This window comes from Theobroma cacao, chromosome 3, assembly GCF_053813885.1.
Source record: "Theobroma cacao isolate CCN51 chromosome 3, ASM5381388v1, whole genome shotgun sequence".
NCBI lineage: Eukaryota > Viridiplantae > Streptophyta > Magnoliopsida > Malvales > Malvaceae > Theobroma > Theobroma cacao.
Genome location: NC_142641.1, coordinates 678,419 through 691,935, shown reverse-complemented (window position 1 = coordinate 691,935; position 13,517 = coordinate 678,419). Strand labels below are relative to the sequence as shown.

The window sequence follows — 13,517 nt, the reverse complement described above, 5'->3', positions numbered from 1 at the left end:
TGCCGATCTGTGTCTTGTCTGTTTTTTCAGTTTTCCATGGGAACTTGCCACGTGGCAAGTTGCTAATGGTCCATGTAGTTTCCAGTTGGACGAGAATACCCTTTAGTTGAGTTGGGATTCGAAACTCGAAAGCCATTTTTGACTTTTTCATTGTATTTTTGGGTGGCATGTTAGCTTTTATATAGACAAAGTGTCACAGTCCTGAAGTTTACTTCCCTTCTCTTACACTTGAAATCTACTTCCAGCAAACTTATGTCTTTTCCTTTTCTTTTCTTTTCTTTTTCTTAAATTATGCAAGATGATGGGTTTCACAGCTAAAATCTAAAGCACAACTCTCTTTGTTCTTTTGTTTTTGTTTTCCTTCTCATTTCCATGGCAGAAAGCAAGACATGCAGCACTGTAACACCAACTTTTAAACAGCAGATGTGATACCTTTTCTTTTTTTCAAGGATTTGCATGTAGTTCCAGTGTTTCACTCACTCAATTATGCTACCAAAGGGTACATGTACTTTTTTATGTTAGCTTTGGCTCCTATGGAAGTTATATATATTTGTCGGTGGAGACAATTCAAAGAACTTTCCTAGTGAAACCCTGCATTGGAAAATTATTCATATCAACCCATATTAGTACTGTGCTTCTACTTTCTTTTCCTCAAATCCAACCATGCAACATTCAAGGTAGAAAAGCTGTTTTGCCTTTCAAATCAATCCAAAATGGTATGTATATTAATAAAAATAAAATATTTTTATTTTGATTGATTTCATTTCATATTCTGAGGATAGTGAGTGTTAGTAAAAAGTTTGAGTGATGCATTTAAAGGGCATGCAGGAGTGGGTGTGTGTGAAAATTTTAGCTCATCATCACACCAATATAGAAGGGAAAAGGATGACAAACAAAACAAGCTCTTAAATGCAAACAATCCAGGGTAGAGAACCTGTTTGTTGGTATATTTATTTCAAAATGATTGTAATTTATTAATTTTCACCCTTTTTCTTGGGCTCCATTTTCATTTCATGTGTACAGCATTTATTTACTAATTTTGTGAAATGCAAGTATTTGCCCAAGAAGCAATTGGCAGAGCTCATGCACTGCCTGATCTCTCTATAGTAAATGTCCATAATTGGAAAGCCATACTCTCTTGTTTTTAATGGATTTCATTGTATGATTAGTATTAGTACTACTACTATCACAATAATGGTATTTATAAGTGATCATAATAATTTAAAATTAGCACATACTTGAATATTCGGTTCAATAGTACGTACATATTTTTTATTTAAATAATAAAACTCGAATCTCTCTCTTTTGTAAAAAAAATTATATAAATGACATTTCTCTTCTCTTTTACAAATTTATCGTTAATTAATTAAAAATATATTTACTATTTTCATTAAACTTGTAAAATGGATCTCGAAATCACAAGACACCTAAACATTTGGCTTTAGACAATAAACTTTTAGGTCATTATTGCAAGTACTTTCTGACATTCCTTTGAGAATTTTAGATGCTAAAAGCCTAAAACCATGTTAAGAAAAAGAACTATATAGGTGGAAAAGTAAAAAAGGGTGCAAAACCTTTTGAATAATTATTGGGGTTGGAGAGTTAATTTACAATGCTTAAAAGATGGGAAATGATGTTTGGTACCCATTGATAATGGGAGTATGGGACTTAGTACCCCAAAAAAAATATACATATCTCAATGATCTTTCCTAGTGGGGTCTATAAAGATACTCAATTTAATTATTGGACCACCTAGACTTAGGGTTTGAACCCTTTTTTTTAATTATTATTTATTATTCTTTCAAATCATCTTTTGATGATTTTGGCCACCCAAAGTCTTACTTGTGAAGATAAGAAAAGGGAATGTGATGTAGATGTTGTGTTTTGGCAGGCCAAAGAATGATAGAGCACCAATGTTTCTAGATTAGCTGAAATCATAGTCAACAATTGAATAATCAAAACAGAGACCTTTCAACTCTCATCCAACTTACAAATTAATCGAAACTTGACACTTTGGGTTTAAGCACTTAGTTTTAATTGATATATAAAAAAAAAATTGAGTGAAAATCATTAATAAAGGAGAGGAAAGGTTATGAATGAATAATAATAATAATACTATGTTAGGAGTTAAGGATGAGAACGGATATTTTGTAATCGAGTACCCTACGATATTTGTCTCCACTCAAATATTTATGTTTTGATAATATAGATCGATGAGGCTTGAGTTCAGATATAATTTTTAGACGTGTCAATTAGTCTTACTTGATCCGACTTATTAATGCTTCTACTAGTACATATTAAAGTTAAAATAAAATTTATATTTGATGCATTGATTGTATATAGTTTTTATATATTGTCACTTCATTAATAAGGTAAAATTAAAAATCTTTAAACACTTAAACTTAAATATTAAAAAAAATTAATAATTAATAAAATTAAAAACAAATTTTTTTTTTTTCTATCAAATTCCCTCACACCTTTTTTATTGATTTCCTTTTTTCATCTCTCCCGACCTTTATTACTGCTTCTCCTCTTGTTACTCCTCAATAAGGAAATAATTCTTTTGTTGGAACCAAATGATTACTTTTCTTGTTTAATTAATTATTAAAAAATTTGACAGCTGTGGGATTTGAACCCACGCCCTTTCGGACCAGAGCCTAAATCTGGCGCCTTAGACCACTCGGCCAAACTGTCTTTATTTGTAAATGGCATATTAAGATAATAACTCTTGTTATTACTGTGAAAGTACATAATATTTGGTTGCATGAAAATTGCCTTTCTGATTGAAAACCTTCATATTTGACACACACAAATTTCGAGGAGAAGAATAGAGAAGGAATATGCAGGAAACAAGCATAAAACGTACCAATCAAAAGGAACTACTTCAGTTCCAATATATATATAAGTTCGATTGAACATCTGAAGCCCTACCTACACAAGTAATGGAATATGGTACACTTAGCATCACACATCATTTACCAAGAGTTCCTAAGCTTTAAAAGAAGCATATCAATAGTGCCCGGCAATGCATTTCGGTAGGCATCTCAAAATACCATGATCGGGAGAAGGTTTATAAGTTGAGAAAAATTCCGGATCCTCTTCAAGGGACTCTGCATAGTGTTCCAAAATTGAAACTATCTCATCAAAGTGTGGTCGTTTCTGTGGATTGCTTGACCAGCATCGGTTGATGAGATGACCAAATGCAAGAGGGCAAGTGGAGGGCAGCGGTGGTCTTGCATTCTGCATAAAAAACCCAGAAGATATAAGATGAAGAAAATCATTTTACACTATTATGTAAAACTTCATCAGGAGAAGAGCACCAGTCGTCCAACACTTCAACTCATGCCCCTCTGGAAATTCAGGAATGAGTGATATTTGAACTCAAGACTATACACATTATGCTGAAAATGAAGTAATAGCAGATCAAGATAATTATTCGTAGAAGTTTATGCAGCTACTACTATGCTGATGCTGACAGGTTCTGCATTTTATCCTATGAGAAGCAGGATAGGAGCTCAAGAGAAGATTCTATGCGCAATTCTTAAAGCACTCTAAACCCACACTATAACTATATGGCAAGACAATTATACGTGGAAACTAGAAAACTGCACTTCAGTGTTATGTCACCTGTAACATGTAACTTACTGCAACATAGAATCACGGGTTACAGCGCAACCTTCCACTTATATTTATTCCCTATTATTTATGGTGCATAATTCATGCATCTTTATTGGGCTTCCATATTTAGAGAATTATATTAATTTAGGTTGAAAGTTTTCACTGTGTAAGACATTACAGTACAAATTAATCACGATTGGAAAGAAAATCACTGCTTAAATTAAAAAATCACTTTATTCAGACTGCATAACACTCAAAAAATGTAATCACATGATGGAGTAAATTAAGTGTCATCATAATATCCGAGGTCTCAAAGAAGGATAAGACTGAAATATCTTCTGAAGTGTTTGTACAACTTTTATTTTGCCTCATACTTTTCTCTGTTTCTAGAAATACCAACGCAGGGAAAATGAGAACATATAGAAAGGGACAAAAGAGTGGAGGGAAAAGAGCAATGCAAACAATGAGACAATATGATAGGGTGATACTAACTGATCACTGAGCTAATGAACTGCAGTTTGTTTCTGTGGAATGTCATGCACTCACAATGCATTGGAAAAGATATATCACAGATAGATAATAGAGACTTGCAAAATTGGCATATAATATCCATGCATGGAATGCAGTCAATGCACCACTTACGGAAGACAAAATGGCAAAATGAAACTGAGCACAATACATCCACCCAGTAAGCCATTTCTTAAATTAAGTACATTACCCTATCCTATATTCAGCACCTCAGCAAGGTTGCATCATTGCCATACTATCGGTGGATTACTACACTGCCCATTTTCCATTGTGAGTCCATCTCAATTCTCACATGCTAACGTCAGAAACTAAACTACTAACATTCTGCCCATCCTTACCAACAAAAAGCATAAAGGGCCCTCCTTTCACATTGTTTAAATAGATTCTACTGAAATACTCATTTACACCATGCCCGCTGTCTCAATAGTTGAAAAAGCCACAAGAAATTGCTGGTTATTGGTGTTTAAGATGTTATGGCTAACAAGGAAAAAACAGTGATGTAAAATAAATCTGTGGTTGGAACAGGTTTTTTTTTTTTTTCTGACATTTTGATGAATAAGTGAGATTGTGCTCCACTTACAGTTTCACACTGAAGAGGAGCATGTCAGCAATCAGGATAAAGAAAGATTTGTCTCTCATACTCAATTCAACGCCAATTTGAGAATTGATATTAGATGGTGCGTCACTGCCTTCCATATTCTTTCTTGATGATCCGTGCTACCATCACCTAATTATAGGTCTATAGATCAAGGATTAATTCATGCATAATATGGGAAAAAATGTTCACATGTGGTACGGGATATGTCAGGCCAAAGCATATAAAACAAGGGGTACACTTACCACAAACTATTTCCAAATTCTTTAATTAAAGTCATATCCTCTATCTAGTTGCATGAATTCTTTGTAAACTTAAAAGGTGTTCCAGGCCTACTTATATTCATGGTACTTCATCCAAATTCAATCATATTTTAGCATCTAATCTTTCTCAACTTCTCTTGCCTTGCCATCATGCCATGTTGTAATCATCATAACACTCATTATTTCATATCCCCAATTCTTATTTGTTATACCTAACTCCCTAACAATGGGTTCCACAAAGTTAGGTTCTTCTATGGCTTTATCATAATATTTTTCAGTTAGTTATGTCTCACACTACATCTGCATCCTATATTTTACTACTCCATCTTAGCTTAAAAGGAAGAAACTATCTTCAAGTCTTCACTCGCCCAACCACTTATCAATGAAAACATACCAGTGAGTCCATTCAGTAACCAGTATACGAAAGCAGACAATATTCAGGCATTTACATTTTTCATGGTATCATCTAGCTTGGAAAGGTAATAGTTTTCGAAGACAAAAACTTCATCAAATAAAAAATTCCCCTAAAGCATATTTCAGCAAAAAATTAGCATATTAAAACTTCCATTATGATAAATTAGAAGGAAGATGGGGTGGAATCTGATAATACTAATCAGTTACTGAGAATGGCCCCCCAACTGTCATCTTCATATGTGAGTTAGATAACTCCTCAACATAAATTATATTAGGTTATCACCGTCCAGCTTCCTATTTCCAATATAATTGACAAATCCGAATTAATCCATGACCTTAAGAAAGAAAGAAAAAAGGATTGCAAGAAACAAAAAGCAAAAATATGGCTAGCCAGGGGTCAAAGGAGAGAATCTTAACAACATGGAAGCTTCATACCAAGAATGAGTCAGGTGCTTTACCTTTTGGCAGACTGCAAATGCAGCCTGTTCTGGAGTCATGTTGTCAAATGGTGTCAGAGCAGTTAAAAGCTCCCAGAGGACTATGCCAAAACTATAGACATCAACTTTCTTCGTATGATGTTTCTCTTTAATCATTTCAGGTGCCATCCAACGATATGTACCTGTAAATCCCTTTGCACTACCACACTGAGATTCTAAGCATGAAATACCGAAATCTGCCACCTTCACACACATATCTTCTCCAAGGAGTAAATTTTCTGATTTGAGATCCCTGTGGAGTATTCCTTCTGAATGAAGGTACTGCATCCCACGTGCAATGTCAAGAGCTAATTTGAGAACTAAATTGAGTGGGACTGAATATGGCTCCTGCTGATGCAGGTACTTTCTTAGTGAACCACCAGCAAGATACTCGGTGATTATACAGAACACAGGAGGTTTCTTACAAGCTGCAACGAACTGATTGGAGGATAAAGTAACAACAATTAGTTAATTAGAAGGGAATGGAAGCCACAAGCATTTATATATTAAGACCAGAAGTTGCTTGTCATGCACAAAAAGTTCAGGCTATAAGACTGCAATTTATATAGATGATTGCTAGCAATGCTGATAGGCAGTAAGAGGCATGAGTCTGTAGGTTTAATTGATTCAGGCCTTCTCTTCATTCTTTTTCTGTTTCAAATATATTTCATGATTACCAAGGGGAAAAATGAGGGGGTGGGGGGAATCAGTTGCTTGGCATGCAAGTGTATCTTCAACAAATGTAACTTATGTTAACTTCTTCAACAATTAAAGGTTAACACAAGAAGTCAAAGATACAAAGTTTCACATCTAAAAATTCCCTGAGAGAGCATCAGTAAGCCAGATTATGATAAATGACACTTAATGATAACAACCAATTGCTAGGACAGGAATCTGCAGTTGAACTTACCAATCTCTAAAACCTAGATGGAAGGGGGACAGAATTAATAGCTAGATCATAATACATGCCTGCGACTCAAGAGATAAACTTAAATATGCAGCCATACAAGCACATTTGTGGTCCATTCACAGCCTCCACTCATCCACCACCCCCAAAGAAAAGGGAAGAAACTCCTAACCTCAATAATCATAGAGGCAGACCTATACAGAAGTTCAAAGTGAGACAAATATCTAGGGAACTGGTTTGCCCACTCAAAAACAATCAATTTAAGATAACAAACAGACACTTCTGGGCATCAGAGTCTTGTTATTCTTTCCCATCTGGCACCATCTCACTAGTGAGAATTAATTTTCCTATCTTATGGCCGCATCTAGTTCTGATGCCAGACTTTGTACATCAGAACCAGAAGGGAATCCACATTCTTACAGTAAGTCAATTCAATGACACAGACAGGAGTTGTAACCCCTTCTTATCAAGAGGAGTGAAAGAGTAAGAGTAATAAATATTGCACATGGGTAATATGTCATGGATAGGTATGATAACAAGGCTCAATAAATGCCAACAGAAGTAGTTCAACAGTCTTCATGATCCCTTCCCCCCGAAAAAAAAGAAGGAACAAAAATCCAAATCTAACCAAACAATAAAGTGGCTAAATGGTAAGGAGCAAAGAAAAGAGTCACAAATTTGAAAGAAAGTGAGGCTACTTCAGCTGTATCGCTCAATATTGGCGTTGACTCATTTCAAAAGGCTAAGACCTTTACGACCTTTTAAGTTGGAATCTTTTAAAGAGAAAATAAGCACATTCTTCCTTTACAAGGAAAAGAAGTGTGATTCCCCCAATTATTTTAAGCAAATTCTCATTCCTGCAAAGTTGCTTTCCTAGCAGATATGTCATGATCCATTAATTTTCAGCAATCTTTTTCACTAAACTCTTACCTGATAAAGTTATGAATGTGATCACAATAAAATCACAAAATCAAAACGCATAGCACTATGTTTCTTTATGTCATCCACATCACATTCTCCCCCCACGCCATCCTTCCTCTCCCGCGCCCACCCCCCCCCCCCCCCCCCCTCACACAGTGTACGCACACAACCCACACAGAAAATACATTATTCAACATAAATGGAAAACCATGATCCTTTTCAACCGAAACATAATGCAGGCAAGAAAATATCAATTAAACAGATAGAACTTACAGTAATAATATTGGGATGCCTCAAATGAAAAAGCAAAGCCACCTCAGAAATGAACTGCTTCTCAAGAAAGTTAGCCAAATTCGCATCCTCCTCAGGCTGGCTTATAAGTTTAATTGCTACATCTCTTTGCTTATATATCCCTCTGTAAATCCTACTATGTCTCCCTGAAGCAAACTTGTTGCCAATAAACAACTGTGACATATCAGCACTCCATTCTTCTTCTCCTTCCCCCTTTATCTCAGCACCAGAGGAAACCAAATACTTGGACCAAGAAATTGCTCTTTTGTATTCTCCAAGTGAAAGCCTCCTCTCTGACCTAACATTGTTGGAGATTTGCTTAAACCAGTATAGATTCTTCATGGGTTTGCACTAAATCTCAAACAAAATCATCAAATCAACCCAATGTAGAACCTGAAAATAAGCACTATCCAAATTTTGTGGCAAAACAAAAGAGGCTTAATTTTAATGAAAGCCAAATATTTGAAATTTTGAACTTGGAAATTTAATGAAGGTTTCTCATATAGCTACATTTCGGAAATACGCAAAATTTGTATGTGTTATAAGAATGCATATACACTCATATCTATACAATTCAAGCTACAAATTTCATAGTTTGATTGAATCCCTGTATTTTGGTTTTGAAAGAGAAAAACTTGACCAAAACAAACAAAGCAAAAAGTTCTGTTTTTGCAGCTGAAGCCTTTGTCCTCTCTTTGTTTTCCCTGGAAATAAAAAGCAACCCCTTTTTTTCTCTTGCAAAATCCCAAAGCTTTAGCTCAAGAATCAAACGAAAATGACAAGGAAAGACGGCAGAATCCACTAGCTGGAACTTCCCTCTTGTTCTATAAAGAAAAAATTAAAAAAAGAAAAAGGAAAGCCAAACCAATAGTTGTGATTGGTTTGTTGATTATAGCTGAGGTTAAAGCTAATGTAAAAACGGTAGCTTGCTATAGAGAAAACTGAAGAGACCCTGAGAACTATTTCGGGTTGAAAGCTTTTTCTGGGCTTGAAAGCTTCAAAAAGCTAATAAGAGAGAAAGAAAGAGTCGGTTGGGTTGTTGTTGCTGTTGGTGTGCAGTGAAAGCATATGCAGAGAGCTCAGCTGGCGGTTTTCTTTTCTTTTTCTTTTCTCTTTCTCAAAGCAATCCCCCCAAAATCACTAAAAGCTGGAAAAACTAAAAAGAAAAATACTGTTACTACTGCTAGTAAAATAAAAGAAGAAAATCTCCCTCTCTTTCTTTTTTTATTATTTATTACTTTTTTCTCTTTCTGAAGAGAGAGGCTATGGCTATGCCGCTGCTTAGTGCTTACTGGTTGAAGTCTTGAAGACCCTTTGAACTTCAATAACGTGCGAAGATCCACTTATGAGGAGACAATCTGGGGTCTTCCTGATTATGACTTATGCCCATTCCCTTTTTCTCCTTTGCCCCCTGTTTCTGTACCTATTGTCTTACACTGCCATTTCTTCCGGTTTCTCCCCGTCTGCCTCTCTTGATCTCAATGTCCCATTCTGCCCCTTCCCCATCATCCCAATCCCAAAGCTTATGCAAAAACGGAGTATTCACGAGTCAATTTATACTAACTATTATATTTCAATCTTTTTAACTATAGAACCTCAATTGTGGCTATTAATATCTTATCTCTTTAATAGCAACAAAACTACGTAGAGTAATGAAAGTAATCTATGTCGATAAAATTACATTCGAGTATTTAATTTATTATTATTACATGATCTTTAGTTTATAAAACAAGATTGAATTTTTTTTCTAAATTAACAAAAAAGAATCTTACGTTGATAAAGTTATATTCCAGTGTGAAGTAATGAAAATAATTTCAGAATGTAAATCTTGTATTTAAAATATTTAAAACGTTTGACTTAATGACTTAGAAATAATCGAAAAATTTTACCCATTACAACTCTCTAAATTACACGAGTTCCTTCATTTTTTTTTTCTATTTGAGTACACGTGCTGCACTTTTAAGGAAAATTTCATCAAATCCATCATAATCACCGATATCCTAAACATTTATTAAAACAAAAGCTTTAATATCTCATGTGTGAGCATACTTTCATTAGTTGCATCGATTATATCTATGATTTAAAGCTTACTCTTCGTTCCTTCCTACTCTTTCTCTCCCATTGCTTGTTCTACCACCTGTTCGGCATTCCGTACTTTAAAACAAACTTATTTATGACATTACCTTAAAGGATGTAACAGTAACTTACGCACCTTAACAAGGGTAATTTGGTCAAGTGGACTTCAAATATGGAAACATTAAAGGAGGATCAGTAGCGTCACTTCGGACACCAAAGGGGCAAAAGCCATGCTGGGGGCGACGACGTTACCACAGAAAATAAAAAATAAAAAAAAAAAACCTGAGCAAAAAGAAAAAAAAATTAAAAGAAAATATTTCTTCCCTTTGGTTTGTTCTGTTTTTATCGGGAAGAGAGCAAATGGCGAGTGGGGCCCACTCGCACAGGTGGTGATCCGTGGGTGTGTCGGACATTGGCCGTATTGGTATGGTCCTCTTCCGTATACGGTCCTCCCTTTTTCTTCTTACTTAATAAATATTTATTTTATTTTTTTCTTAATTTTTGTGCCTTCCTCTTCTCTCTTTTGGTTTTAGGAATCATTTGTTTGAAGGCCCACCCGCTGTTGGAAAACGCGTGGGTCACGCTCCTCCAGGACTTTGGGGAGAGGCTAGCTGGGTTGGGGTTGGCATACCTGCTGCTCAGCCTCCGCCTCAGCCGGCAAGGTTGGGACAGTCTTCCTATTGCTGCTGCTCCTTTGCTGGATCTAACTTGTTAAGTGTTCATGTCCACTTCCTTTTTCTTTCCCTTTTTAGACTTTAAAGGCCTCTAAGTCCTTGAGCCTTAACATTCGTAATACTCGATTTAATCCGAAGTGTTGAATCCGTTCTCCAAAAATAACTCGAACTTTTAATACTTGATTACTTAATTTAATCGTAAACATTAAATCTGTACTCAAAAAATAAAATCAAATCTTGTTTTTCCTAAATTAAAAAAAATCGAGATCGTATAAATTACAATACCTAATCTCGTAGTTATAGTGTTTGTTTCGTACACTTCAAATGAAAAAAAAATAATTATCTAAAGTAATATGTTTCGGATTTGTTTATGTTAAAATATGCACAAATTATTTCATTTAATTTACATTTATAACTACATGTAAGTACTTTATATTCTAGTAATTATACATTCACTTATAAATTATCAATGAATTCTAATAATTTGACAACGAACAAGGTATTCGTTAATTTTAAAATATCTAAACCCTAAACCCAAACTCAATTATTGAAAAAAAATTGAGAAAAATGAAGATCCAAGGAAAAGTATATTTTGAGAAAAAGGTCGAGATTGAATTATTAGTAAATTACAAAAAGTGATGATGATGATGATTAATGAGGGATGATTGTTGTAAAGAGTACAAAGTGTACGGCGGTACCACATGCATGCCAATTTCAACATAGGGTCAACGTCCCTTGGAAGGATGGGAAATTGGGATTGGGATCTAATAATTTTAACTCACCATAATTAATTAAATAAATAATCACTAATTTATTTGTTATACAAAGCCAAACATATCCACACACTTGCACATGCATTCTTCTTCTACACATGCCACCTCCATGTCACATCTATTTCCCTTTTTTTCTTCTTTCTTTTTGCAATATTTAATCTTAATGTTTTATTTTTTTATTTTTTATTTATTAAAAAAAATTCAAATATAATTTTTCAAATAAATGAATATGTTAAAGGTGCATGTGTTATTTACAACGAAATTTGATTTAAGTAATTATATACATGAAATTATAGGGAGAACATATACCGATCCCAACATTATGAAAATCTCAAATTCGAATCCAATCAAAGAGTAAGGAGATTGATGAAAGATGTTTCGTCTCTGTATAATTCAAATTCAAAAGAATTTTATATATACTTATAAAAAAGAAGAAGAAGTTAGATATGAATACGATGATAGTCATGGTAGGTACCTAAAAATAAAAATAAAAATTTTAATTTTAGTTTTTTAAATATATTCTTTTTGAATCTAAATGTTACATTATACACTTCTCCTTGTTGGGGAAAAAAAAAGGAAATATAATAAAAAAAAATAAAAAAAAAAACCTAAGATGGAATCTTATTTTTGAGGTACATAGATACAAAAAATCACTAATCAAATTCTATAAACATCTTTAATTTGATTAAGGGAAAGTGATTAGATGTTCATAGCTTTACTTTATTTGATGGATTGGGGTGGGTTAAATCAAATCAAGTCCACTTAAAAAATTTTGATTTTCTTCTTTGGGTGCCATAGGTGGCAAGTCATTATCATATAAAAATCATCAATTAATTCTGTCACAAAATATTTTTATGCAAATCTTGTTGATTCTAATCTTCCATAAATTTTAGAAACATGCACATGCAAATGGGTTCGTTTTGAACTGGACGAAAGACCAATAATTTAATTTAAATTATAGTACAAATTATGCCCTAATCCGTACTTAATCACGGTAGTTGGTAGGTAATTAAAAAGCTTAATTTAAAATAATGATCCTTACAGCAGCCTTTAGGTGTAAGGTTTGACACACCCATTATTAATTTTATAGCATGATCATGGTAAACCTAATTGTTAGGTATGATGTATAATCAAAAGAAAAAAAAAGTATATTTATATGCTTTATATGGTCTTTTCTATTTCAATATTTTGGATTTGGAATACCTTATTATATGTAATTTTGTTGTTGAAAATAAAAGAATGAAACATTACCAAAGAGTTGAAGCAATCATGGATTTGTGATTATGATATCTTTGGAATCTTAGGTTCAAGATTTAAGGTTGCAAACATTGAGATCATACCTTAAGAAATACCAAAATTTGGAAGGGAAAAAAAATAATAAATTGAGGGTTTCTTTCTTCTTCAATGTTTGAGAGAAATAAGTTATTTTAATTTGTAAATTATGATGTAGATGTTAAAAATTATTTCTCTTGCTTAATGATAGGAAGATAGATTATCAATAAAGCTTGACATGATAATGAAATATCAAATTCCGAAAGGGAAGAGGAAAATTAATTGAAGTTTTTTTTTTTATCATGAAATATTCGAGATGAATAAATTACTTAAATTTTTAAATCATGATGTAGATGTTAGTAATTATTTCTCTCATTCAATAATGGTGACATAGATTATTAATAAAACTTGACGTGATATCTTATGAATTATCAAATCTTGAAAAGAAAGAAGATAGCCAATTGAGGGTTTTTTGTTCATGAACAGTTGGAGTCAAATGAGTTACTTTAACTTGTAAATTACGACCCTCGCTTAGATTATTAATAAAACTCGAATCCAATATCACTTAACTCCTAATAAATCTATGATTAAGGGAGTTGATTGAGGATAGAAACTTATAGGATGAAAGAGTGTGACAGAGAATATTTGTCATGTAGCTGAGACTTGTGAATTGCATGAACATGGGTGATGGAGGAAACCACGTGAACCC

General features: G+C 33.7%; 1 protein-coding gene and 1 non-coding gene across 2 annotated transcripts; both read right to left on the bottom strand.

Annotated features, from left to right (window-relative positions):
• Positions 1-2,614: 2,614 nt before the first annotated feature.
• TRNAL-UAG (transfer RNA leucine (anticodon UAG)) lies at positions 2,615-2,694 on the bottom strand. Its single transcript has one exon. It is a non-coding gene; the product is annotated as a tRNA-Leu (tRNA).
• A 169-nt stretch (positions 2,695-2,863) lies between these two features.
• LOC18603894 (serine/threonine/tyrosine-protein kinase HT1-like) lies at positions 2,864-9,529 on the bottom strand. The gene is made up of 3 exons (XM_018118344.2): positions 7,996-9,529; positions 5,877-6,332; positions 2,864-3,240 (listed from the first exon to the last, which is right to left on the bottom strand). Exons 1-3 carry the CDS (start codon positions 8,353-8,355, stop codon positions 3,010-3,012), a joined length of 1,047 nt encoding a protein of 348 aa, XP_017973833.2. The 5' UTR covers positions 8,356-9,529; the 3' UTR covers positions 2,864-3,009.
• Positions 9,530-13,517: the final 3,988 nt, after the last annotated feature.